Here is a 12,651-nt window from a genome sequence, read left to right on the forward strand (position 1 = left end):
CGTCTGATATGAACTTAACAGGATACCTCTTACCTTATTTGATGTCTTGGGTTTATTTTGTTCTTTTAGGCAAAATCGCTCTTGGTCCGTCCGTGGCAAGGCCTTCCCCATGATTGAAACGAGAAGAGGAACAATTAATGTGCAGATGATTTTCTCACACTTATTTCCAAGTTGGAATGATGTTTGCCAGCATCTCTCGAAAGGAAAGATGTGCTCTTTTTCCCACGAATTTGCAAGTTTTTACTTCCTTAAGAGGAAGAATGATGTACATTATATTCAATAATTCAATGAAGGGTTATTTGGACGCATGATAATATAAAATTGAACGAAATTGACCCTATCTATTTAGTGTTCTTTTGGATTTGATATTTTTTCCCCTTTTAAAATTGAGTTATTTGATTAAAAGGGCCTGATTTTTGAAATTTTAACTTTTCACTTTTTTTTTTGGCCGGATAAAAATGTCTTGTTATATTTTTGTAAAAATAACAATTTTTTTTCAAACCTATATATAAATATTTGAAATAGAAAAGGGAATTTATATAAAGAAATTGGTTACTTTTTCATAAAAAAACATGAGATGGGTTAGATTTTCGACTTAGGGATTATTTCATCGTTTTTAATATTTTTTTAAAAATCCATTTCACTCTCCTTTCCATCACTTCATCCAGTTTTTTCATTTAGAGCTCAATGTGCTAATTTCTCTCTCTCTCTCTTCAAAAGTCCTTTTCCCTTCTTTTAATGACCATGGCCATATGACTTCATCTCCGGCTCGGTCTTACTTTCACCGATATGTCTTTGTTACTACTTTGCAATATCCCTCTCACCCACCAAGGATGAAAATTTCGGTATATATCATGAAAATATGATTGAAGTATTGTGCTTCGGCTAACAACAATACAATATTAATATCGAAATATCATGATATTTTTTAGGTCTAGTTTACTATTTGGTAAAAATATTCTAATATATATATAGGGTGAAAAGCTTATAAAGATTATCTATATTTTCAATAACCCTAAAAAATTTAAAAGTTAACATTTTTTATTATATAGTGTGTTGTGCATGCTTCAGAAGCCAACAAGAAAAGAAATGAAGAGTTAATTTTCCAAATTTTATGTGGTGATAATTCACAAACATTCTATGAATGGGGGAATTTCAAACCGTTCTTTGGCTATAAATTCAGTTATAGGGTGTGTACATAATGTTAATACAATAAGAAAATCTTATTAATGACTTCCTTTCTACTTGAAAATTTACAGGCCTTGGTAATCTGGCTTTTAAGCTAGTCAAAATTAGCCCTTACTCTTACCACTTCTCAAAACAGTATTGCCTGCGTCATTCCTATGCTTCTAAAATTATAGGGTCGCATATAATCAAGTTTTTTCTTGTGGAGACAAAGCTACCCATCCTTCTCATCATCTTCATCGCAGTTGAAAGGTAGTGGAACCGACTTGAATGCTCGGAACTTGCCAACATTATTTAAATGTTCATTCTCTAACCTGATGAATATACAAACAGAACCATATCACTGGACACGAAATAAATCAAGTCTCACTGTCAGCATCATGTCAACCCACTGAATTGATGTCTATGGACCCCAATTTGGATCTTAGAAGAATTTTGACCTGAAGAAATTCCATATGCCACGACGGATAATCTCAAGGCTGGCTACGATTGCAATTAAGCCTTCTCTATGTATGACAGACAACTGGAAATCCAACACCGTTTGCAACCAGGCAAATCTCAGCAAGACATTCAAAACCTGAACATTTTATCAACATTGTTAGATTGATATGACTATTAATCCTGAGAGTTAATTAACAACCAATTCGTACCGTTGCTCCAAAATATACACTCTTGTGAGGGACAAGGAGTTTGTCTCTCAACCAGCGGTTCTTAGCATGCTTTTGGAGTAAGCCCCAGTCAAAAACAAGGTCCCAGTATGTTCCAGTGATTGCAGCAATTGCAGAGGAAACCCAGGCGACTATCCTCCAACCCATTCCCTTGTCAAGACTGTATGCTGTCCTCACACTAACGGCTACTATGGTTGAGATATATTTTACCCCATTATATGCTTGCATCAGATCTTTCTCTTCAAACAGGCGTCTGAGGCACTGCAATGGAGATAATGGAGCTCTCTGTGAGATGCTAACCAAGCTTACTAAACCATGTTCCAGTTTAATAAGGAATAACTGGGATTGGCCTCGATGAATCATTCTAACAGCATTTTTCTTAAGTCGATATATGGATTTTGGAGGAAAAAAAAGAATGGTGAAGATACCTGAAGAAGGCGAGACCAGTATGGAACCACAGCTACAATGAAGTAGAAAGTATTATATACAACATTTGTTTTACAGGTGTTTTGTCTATGTTTGTAGTCTCCCCAACCATAGTAGCAAATGTAGAACTCCAAACTTCTAAATGCTTGCACCTACAACAGAATAATAATATTCAACACTTCTATTTCAAACAGAATAAAAATATTTGTACGTTTAGCATATATGGAGCAAGAGACTATATAAACCTGGCTAGTTAGCTGATCTGCCACGAGAAAATCTGGGAGTGTGACCTGCAGAGGAAGGGCACATATTAGCAAATAAACTGTTTGTACACCATGTTGTTAACTCTTTAAATTTGTAAGTCTACCGCCATTTATTACCTTATAGAGAGGTGCACAAAAACAATGAAACAAGCATTTAAGAAAGAAGAATCTACTGGAGCGGTATATGATGTTCAAAGGGCAGATCAATATGACAATTACAAGCTGCAGAAAAGAAAGAAACCATTGAGGGGCATTCATATTTTGATAGTCGGATGGGGCCAAGGGATGGAATGAATTAGATAATCTTACCACAAGTAAACCCAGGGGAAGGAGTTCAGTGAATGCTATGTAATCTTCTGTTTCTGGGTCCGTCTGCTCCAGGTTTGGTAGCACACTCGCTAGGGCTAATACTGCAACCCCAAAACCAAGGAAGAGAACTTCTCGGTAGCCCAATTCAGTTCCTTGCTTGAAACCAAATATAAATGAATAATTGACACGGTATCGCCTCCAGAAGTATATATTCCCAGCGTACATGAGCATGTGCAGAACAATGAACCCAAACAAGCTGCAAGTTTAAAGTGACCTTTAAAAACAAAGTTTCTCTATCTTTCAGGGAATTGAAACTGAAGTTTGGAATGCTTTCCTCTGGGGATAGTAACCGGATTCAGTAAGTGTTTGTGACATACACACACACACACACACTCACGTTTAAAAACGCAATTCAAGCAAAATCAATGTTTCTGGTGAACTCGATCTGGATTAAACAAGTAGATATCATATCCAGCCTTGCTGGATAAGAGTGTGGAAAACTTCAGTCAATGTCATGTGCAGAGCCTTACTACTTGATGCAGCCTGTGCCAACCTCAAAGGAGGGTTGAGTACTATGTTGGTTGCCAGCACCAACTTTTCAAAAGCCTTAATTATTTTCCAAAGTGCTTATCATTGAAATTCTGTTGGGTTAAGATGGGAGGAATTACAGAATAAGCTGAAGATGAAGAACCACTTTAGGCCAGAAGCAGGGGTATGTCTCAGTTACCTGTAAAGAGGAAACATGTTTTCCATGTACTTTTCTCCCTCTTCCTTAAGTTTAAGGAGATGGCGGGTACAAATAATCAAAATGAGGGACAATATTAGAGCTACTGTGCAGCCAGCAAAGAAACCTGAAAATTTTGCAATAAGTAAATTCAAAAAAAGCATGTAACATTGAGAAATGGTACATTCCAATGCTAAGTTGAGTAAGTATCTTTTCTCTCCATTTTTTATATGAAGGTCAAATTAGATTGTAGTACTAGAAATCTTACCAAGGGAAAATGTTACTCTATGCCTTTCTTTCTTTGCTTTGGGTCTCAAGATGTTCATCCCTTTACTACGGTTTGAGTTACAGAAATGCTTGATGAAGGTAGCTTCCACCCTTTCCATTAGCTTGCTAACCTTTATAGATACATGCACATTCCCAGTTAAAAATATATGTTAGGTCAGGACAATGATGCATTGGATGAGAAAGCAGCTGCCCCCTAGTCCTTAATAAGCAAATGCATCATTAATTATTTAGAAATTAAAAGTAGGAAAGAGACATTTGTTTTAATGTGTAGAGGTTGTGTGGCTTCTTTTATATATAGTGGCTTAGAAAAGACTTTTTTTCACTTAAATTATTTGGTATGCTCTTGCATGCTATGAATATAAAAAGCTCACCTTGTTCGAGCTGCCAAGGTAGGATTCATCCACCATTTTCAAGTAAGATTTTGAGGCATTTCTAGAGGCAATCTGCAACAACGACGCAAAATATGATTAAAAAGAGAAAAGCATCTACTGTCCAACCCTAAGAAATGAGGGAATGAAAAAGCCTTAGGCTCTTTTGTTCTTTAACCTTTTCATGTTTTAAGCCTACCTTTTTGAAACTTCTGACTGTAATTTAGAAAGCAGACTCCAAATGTAAAGATAAAGAAGTGCATTTGAGAAGAGTACATACCTTATCATATTTCTTCATGATCTTCGAAAAAGCCAAACTATTCAAGAAGCTGCTTGTTCATGATTATAATTAGGATCAGTGTAGAACACCTTTTAAATTAAGGATAGGGAAGCAACCAAATTCAATGATAACTAAATAGTATTTGTACCTATAGCTTTTTAGAAGGCAAAGCTTATGATAAAATTCAATGAAAGCCTTCTTAAGTTTTTGCTCAACCCTTTTCAGATTTTCTCTCGTGAAGTATAGCGCCGTTAGCTGATCAGGATTAAGGAAGCCTTTGATGGTGGAACAAGGAGTCTCCACAGTGTTGTTCATTTTCACCCGATCAAGTATCTGTAATGGAGCTGGCCTAGTGCCCCTAATGCTATTTGGCTTCTCTTCTTGAATACTGTGGTTGGTAGTTTGGATTTTCTCCTTCACTTCTTTATCTTCACTTGATTCACCTGATTGCCCATGGTTGCTACGCGATCCACCTTCTTGCTCTATTGCATCCATGTGAACTCTTCCTGTGCACCACGCAATGGACACCAAAATCAACTTTTTATAAGATTCACAACCCCATTTGTACCAGTTTATTTGAAATTATCATTTCCACTTGAACGGGAATAATTTTGACATATGGGTTATCCATATTTGCAGAAGTTTTCTAATAACAAGAACACTATAAAATCACTTAGGTTATGTATGTTTGGTTCCCAATAAGTACTAAAAAAAAAAAAAAGGAAAAATGATTTTCTTGTATTTGATTATACTATGAAAAATATTAAAGAAAATCAAATATAATTAAAATTAGTTAAAAATTTATATACATTTTCAAATTAGTTCATCTTTATATCGAAGATATTAAATAAGTGAAATGAGCTTCACATAAAATGATTTATTGAATTTAAATCTTTTTTATTTTCATTCTTTCTTAATTTCCTTCTTTTTTTTTTTTCTTTTGCATTTTCCTTCAAATGATCTGAAGCTAAGCATATATAAAGCTTGTTAGCCTTAATTTTTTTGAGAAAAAAATACACACTTACTGCTTGCTCTAGCCCTGGATGGAGTAGTAGCAGCCGCTGAAGTTGCAACATCCATGGAAAGGTGATTCATCTCTGCCGAGCTATCAAACAAACCTTGTGGATTCTCCACCTTGACCCGAAAAGCAATTAAAGCATCCATTTGCTTATTCAATGATGCAGCCTCAATCATCAGCTCTTCCACCTTAGACCTGTAAAACTTGTCAACTTTATTTAACTCGTCATCAAGTCTTCTAAAGTACACAAGCTCGTATTCTGCTCCCTCCTCTCCTAACTTAAGAAACGTAGTTTCATAGCCAGCAAAGCCATTTCGCTCCACTGAATGGACGAGAATTGCTTGGCTTTCAATGTCAGATTCAGAGGAGCACGTGGGATGGCCATTCCTTGCAAAGTGAGTTAGGCCACTGAAAGCTCTATGAAGTGTTAGCTTTCGCTTTAGCCGAGCGGGTGTGGCTGGTGGCTTGCTTCCTTGCTTGAAACGCTCCACTTCTTTTAGAAGGGTCTTGAGAAAATTGTAATCCATATATGCTTCTTGCCATTCTGGCACCATTTGTGATGTGAACTCCTTCCCAAACTTCATGTTGTTGTGTAGGTGCAGTGTGGATCAAGGGGCCGGTATAAATGGAGTGCTGTGAGTTGCTTTAAAGGGCTGAAAAAAGGACCCTTGTATTAGTGCAAAGCGTGTTTACACTGATCCAGATATAAGAATTTGGCGCATGCAGTTCTGGGTTGGGCATTGGCGGAGACAAATGTGGCACATTTTATAGGAGGAATCCGAACGTAGGGACCATCCTACCTCGGTGTGAAACAAATTGATTATAGGATACGTGTTGATGAGAAAACTCAAATGAAATGACACGTTGCTGGGTTGGGCGGATTGTGTTTGTTCAATAAGAGAAAGTCATAGAGATATAGATACAAACCAAAAGTTCTAAAACGTTTCTTTTCAACAGATTGAACTCCAAGTGGAATCGATTATGCGCCATGGGCCATTGCTGATCACACAAAACATGAGAAGAAAGAAAGGTACGTGGAAACTAAAGAGTATGGTGTCGGCCTTTAGGCCTTTTTTCCTTTTTGTCCTCTTTTCTTTACATATATACTTACACACCTGTCTCTTATGGCCTATATATATACTAATACACCTGTGTCTTTCTTCGAAAGCTTTTCAAAAGAAGGCTGGGAAAGTAAACCCACTCAATAGTCTCAACTAATCCTTCATTTTCAAAAATTTCATCTCTGCACCCTTTTTACCAAACCGATGAGACACCAAAATAAATTATCAATATCGTCAACGGTTGAAAAGAACATGCATGATCAATTAATCAAAATATTAATTGACTCCTCTGTCTCTAATAACAAATTTCCAACAGCAGAATGCGAAAGCTCAAGCAATTTACTAGTCCTATTGAATAATCTTAATAAAAAGAAAAAAAAAATGTTTATATTAAATCCACACCTAAATTTAAACTTAAACAAAACAATTATACTAGTTCTAAGTAATTTTGCTCATTATATTAAATTCACACTTGAACAAATTGTAAAATAAATCTCAATGATATGCTATATGCTACACCTAGAGGGGGTTAAATAAGTGTTTTTGTACAAATTTTAAAAATTTCCCAATACATATTATCTTTCTTTAGAATTTCTCACAATTTATATTTTTTTCTTCCAATTCTTTTCAACAAAGAACAAAAATCACATGCATAATTTTTAACTCTAATTGCTAAAGTTTTGGCTAGCTTTTTTATTTTTATTTTATTTATTTATTAATTTTTTTGAGGAGACCTTTATGGTTGTCTCTTTAGATTTGCTAAAAGAAGGAAGGGTCATCTCATAAGTTTGTAGGAAATCCAATTACCCATCCACCTTCATTTCATCAATATTTTTACACTATTTTATGGGAATCTCTTTGGAACAGATATGTTAAGATTATTTTATTTTATTTTACCTAGAATAAGATATTTTCTCCGGAATTTTAATAGAAATCTATAATGTCACTTAGTCCAATGTAAAATTAAAAAAATAACTCATATTCATTCATCCTAATGTTTTCAAATTTCATAGTCAACCTTTGCAATTTAGAAAACATCACAATAGAAATGCCCCCATTGGATACTACCAAAATATCCTAGGCTTCTTAACCATATTGATATTTGATAATCTTTCACAATTCATTAGGATTAACACCTTCTCGTCGAGTCTAGTGAATTGATGCATTTTCTATTTTTGCTAGTGAATTGAATGCTCATAAAGCATTTGAACGTCCCCAGGGGATGTTTGAATATCCCTTGTTCAAATATGCGCATTTAGGTCCATTATTTTATATTTTATCTTAAATTTCACCTATCACACGTGTAATATTCATTTTTCATGGTCTAATACACTCCTTTTAGTATACATTTGCCGGATATGAATAGATTTTCATGTCAATTCTAATTTGTAAGACCCTTAATAAGTTAGACTCAAAGCAATAATGAAACAAAATTGTTAACCTAATTTAATGCATCAATACAATGAGTTACAAGGTAAAGGTACCGGTGGAGATAATGGAGGCAAATGTTGTACACTAGTTTACAAGTGGAGTTTGAAGCATACAGATCTTACTCATAAAATCTTTAACTACTAATAAGAGTATTTTGCATGTTAATTAAGAGACCTTCATAAAATATTCAACTGGTAATAAAAATGTTTTGCATGTTAACTAATAAAAATTCTTTATCACTCGTCTCTCGACCTTCTGAAGAATTATTCAAAGACAGAAGCCAGTGGATCCATCTAATAATCTCTACTGACCCTTCATTTTGAAGCAAATTCACCCACCCCATGGCTTTTCACCAAACCGTTGACTCATGGACCCCGAACAAAGTACCAACAAATGAACCATGTCGTCAACCCACTAAATCGGCCAATTCCATTAAATATTATTGAGTGAGAAACGTTGGTCTTAAATAATCACTCGAGTCATTTTCCCAATGCCATCGCCAAGGTCGAACAAAATAATGATCTGTATCTTCAACGGATCGACTTAGTCAGCGCTAATTAGGGGGCAAAAAAAAAAGAAAAGGTTACATGAGCAGAATGCAGCCGCTCTCAGGCTTTGGTCAGTTACTAATGCCATTGAATAATCCTAACAAGAAGCCATCCTTTTGAATTGTCTTGGTAGTCATTGACTTTTGCAACGGCATGTTGAAGTTGGCAAGCTCAATGTCATCGACGCATGGTCTTGCCTCTAATTAAATAATGTCCTTCCCGAATCATTCCAAATTTGAGAAAAAAAAAAATATTAAGCGTCAGGCATGCATTCAGCATTCCTCATGCGTACGTTTCTAGAAAAGGAAAAGTTGTCACCTTGTTATTTTGTACATAAAGTAATCTCAAATCATGGCACGTTTAAAATATATAAAGATAGCAAGATATTCATGTAGCAAAAATATGATGAGAAGCAATTAATTAATATTGCATTTGAGTGAGGTACTACTTTATTTTTTTCTTTTATTTATTTAGTTAGTTATTGGTGAGAATAATAAAGCATATCACAACTCATAGCTCAAGATAATTTTGTACTTTATTTGATGAACTGAAAGTCAAATACTAAACACTTTGGTGTTGAATATGTTTAACGTGGTGAATGACTATCACATTAAAATGAATAATTGAAGTTCGTTTAATCGACTTCAGTTTGCTCATTTTAAATATGAGTATTAAACAAAAGTTATTTGTAAAACCTATAAATAGTCTCACATCTTTTGTAATCAAGATGGACTTGATCTTGGAAGCTATGAGCTTACTTATGGCCTTCTTCCACTTAATCTTTTAAGTTAATTAAGAGTTTTTTAAAATCTTAATAATTAACTTTGATGAATAAATTATATTTTATAAAATTTTTCAAAAATATTTATTTCTTAATTGGAAACATGGTATAATAGGAGAATGTAATCTTGAAAAAATATAAAATTCTATGAGAATATTTTATCTAAAAATTAATTTTGATAAAAATCTCTATGTACTCTCAATAAAAAAATTCACATTTTTAACACTATTCCAATTTATTAAATATTTTATCTTAGAAATATTTTTTTAAAAAAATATTTCTATCAAATTACTTAGTTTTTGTACACCTTTTTTATTGATGTCCTTTAATGATAAATTAATTTTTATAAAAAAAATTAAAATATTTATTTTCCAAATAAGAAATTCTAGTGTAATAAGGGAATTTTCAATCTATGAGATTTTGAAACTTTGAGAGCACTTTATCTAAGTGGAAAAGATTTAAGTATAAGGAACTTTTGCTATTATTATTATTAATTAGATGAAATATATTGATATACGAGAAGAGTTTTGGAGCCTCAAATAAATAAAAACCTAAATTTTTTTAAATATATTGATAAATCATCAAAGTTTTTACATTTTATATTTACAAAAAAAAAAAAGACTTATTAAAACTATTTATCATGATTAAACTTTTTACATTGATTTAGTATTTAAAAAATTTTAAATACTAAATCCAAAAATACTATACTTTGCTCTAAGTAAAAAATAAACATAATTTATTTACTTAAAAGATAAAATGCCTTTTTTGAAAAAAAAAATTTAAAGTGTCAATTAATATGTGTTGGAATTGGGTGTGTGCTTGTTGGGCTGACCCAACCCGATCCAATATGTCAAGATCTGGGGGGAGTGGTTTCTGGGAGTTGGAACTGTCAAAAACTACCTAGAAACCTCCCCACATATATATATATATATATATATATATATATATATATATTGTCAACACATGCTAGTTGTACAATATTATTTCATGGAGAGGGAAGTTTTAGGTTAAAGGAAATTTATGTAATTTCTTGCCTAAAATATATATATGGTAATACTTGCATAGATTATTTCTAATTCGTAATAATTAAAATTGTATATAGGAGCTGATTGGGAACATAGTGAATTGTCGCTTCTATTACAATTAAGGTTATTACATATTATAAGATAATTAGAACAAGTATGAGTATCGATATCCATAAAAGTACCAACTAATAAGATTTGTACAATATCTCCATGTAGTTGAATATGTCGATCTGCAACTAAAAACATCATAGCAAAACTAAATAAGGGTGAAAAACTGAATGGTGATAATTACGAGATTTGGCATCGCAAGGTTCTAAATATCCTTGAAGAACAAGAGACTCTTGAAACAATGAATCATATTATGCAAGAACCCGAACAAGGGAAATATGCCCAACATAGAAGAGATCAGGAGGCTTATGTGGCCTAGAAGAAAAAGAATTCTTTAGCTCACATTACGTTGTTAAGTTGTATGCAAGATGATCTCTTGATTGAGTATGAGGTATACCAAACTGCTCATGAGATGTGGGAAGCTTTAAAAGAAAAGTATGGTGGACTTTTAGCTACGAAACTGAGAGAACTTGTAATGAAATTTGGAAATTACAAGATGCGACTGAACCATACAATGAAACAACATCTCAGGGAGATGAAAAGAATGATAAGAGAGCTTAAGATATTCGGACATGTCCTCACTGATGAGCAACAGGTTGAGACAGTCATCAAATCTCTACCAAAGAGTTGGGACCACATGGTGGTGAACATGACACATAATGAGAGTGTCAAGACCTTTGATGATATAGTTCGCCATCTTGAATTGGAAGTCGGGCGACTTGTGGTTGCTAGGCCTAATGAACAAGCTTATGTAGCTGAATCCAGTTCACGCAAAACTTTCGGCTTTAAGCGTAATAGAAATTTTTTTAAGAAGAATAAGAAATCTGATGATGCTTCAAAGAAAGGAAAAATCGGGGCACGCAAGAAGTTCAAGTGTGTTAAGAAGGACAAGAGCAAATTGAAATGCTACGATTGTGGTAACAAGGGTCATTTTGCTCGTGAGTGCATTGAGTCGAAACGGATAAGGTCCTGTTCAAATAACTCATGTGCTTATGTTTCTAGTTATGTAATGTTAACTGAATCTATTCCTTTGTGGACTATAGACTCAACTGCCACAGACCATATAGCTAGAGACCAAGGAGCATATATAGAGTTTCGGAGAATTAGTTCCGGTACAAGATGGATCTATGTAGGAAACAACTCCAAAGTTGAAGTCAAGGGCATTGGAACGTGTAAATTGGAGTTAAGCAAAGGACGTACCCTATTCCTACATGATGTTCTTTATGCTCCGGATATTCGACGAAATTTGGTCTCTATGTTAGTTCTTCTTAGTTTAGGTTTCAATTTGATTTTTCATGATTCGATAATGGAGTTGTATTTGGGAACAACATACTATGGTTATGGATTTATTCTAAATGGTTTTATGGTTCTTGACATTGATAATTGTGTATTGTCTAATACTAATGATAATTATTATTCGTTGATGACTACTTCTAGAAATACATGTGATAATGTGATCATATGACATGCTAGACTTAGACATATTAGACAAGAAAGAATGAATAGATTAGCTAGAGAAAATCTACTAGGTCAATTCACTAAAATTGATATGCCAACTTGTGAATATTGCCTAGCTAGTAAGACAACAAGAAAACCATTCGGAAAATTAACTAGAGTCAAAATACCATTGCAATTGATCCATTCTAACATCTGTGGTCCTATGAGTATTAGAGCCAGGCATGGCGCCTTGTATTTCATCACATTTAATAGATGACTTTACTCGTTACGATCATGTTTATTTGATTTCTCATAAATCAGAAGTATTAGATTGCTTTAGACGCTACATTAATTTAGTTGAGAATTAGTTGAATAAAAAAATTAAAACATTAAGAACAAACCAGGGTAGAGAATATCTATCAGAACAATTTAAAGATTTATGTGATGAAAAGGGTATTAGTAGACAACTAACTATTCTATGGACTCCACAACAAAATGGTGTTACTGAGAGGAGCAATAGAACGTTGTTAGATATGGTTAGATCAATGATGGCTCAAGCAAATCTTCTCATTTCATACTGGGGAGATGTATTGTTAACTGCTACTTATGTACTTAATCGAGTACCCTCAAAGACTGTTGCATATACTTCATATGAGTTATGGAATAATCGAAAGTGTGATCTCAGCCATTTGCGACCATGGGGGTCATTAGCTTATATTCACATTCCTTCT

General features: G+C 33.8%; 1 protein-coding gene across 1 annotated transcript; it reads right to left on the minus strand.

The window, feature by feature from the left end:
• Positions 1–1,399: 1,399 nt before the first annotated feature.
• On the minus strand, positions 1,400–6,113 carry LOC100254017 (phosphate transporter PHO1 homolog 3). Its single transcript, XM_059736750.1, has 13 exons — positions 5,529–6,113; positions 4,660–4,886; positions 4,512–4,560; positions 4,235–4,306; positions 3,844–3,973; positions 3,579–3,702; positions 2,852–3,107; positions 2,660–2,764; positions 2,525–2,569; positions 2,282–2,431; positions 1,836–2,114; positions 1,626–1,762; positions 1,400–1,499 (listed from the first exon to the last, which is right to left on the minus strand). Exons 1-13 carry the CDS (start codon positions 6,111–6,113, stop codon positions 1,400–1,402), a joined length of 2,259 nt encoding a protein of 752 aa, XP_059592733.1.
• Between the last annotated feature and the right edge of the window lie 6,538 nt (positions 6,114–12,651).

Source organism: Vitis vinifera, chromosome 1 (assembly GCF_030704535.1).
Source record: "Vitis vinifera cultivar Pinot Noir 40024 chromosome 1, ASM3070453v1".
NCBI lineage: Eukaryota > Viridiplantae > Streptophyta > Magnoliopsida > Vitales > Vitaceae > Vitis > Vitis vinifera.

What these genes read in the sequence shown, in the direction of transcription:
- LOC100254017 (XM_059736750.1), bottom strand. Translation starts at nt 6,113, where the DNA reads ATGAAGTTTGGGAAGGAGTTCACATCACAAATGGTGCCAGAATGGCAA. An exon ending in AACATGTTTCCTCTTTACAG is followed by an intron (nt 3,108 to 3,578) that starts GTAACTGAGACA and finishes TTAAACTTGCAG; the next exon opens with CTTGTTTGGGTTCATTGTTC. An exon ending in GTGTATATTTTGGAGCAACG is followed by an intron (nt 1,763 to 1,835) that starts GTACGAATTGGT and finishes TAAAATGTTCAG; the next exon opens with GTTTTGAATGTCTTGCTGAG.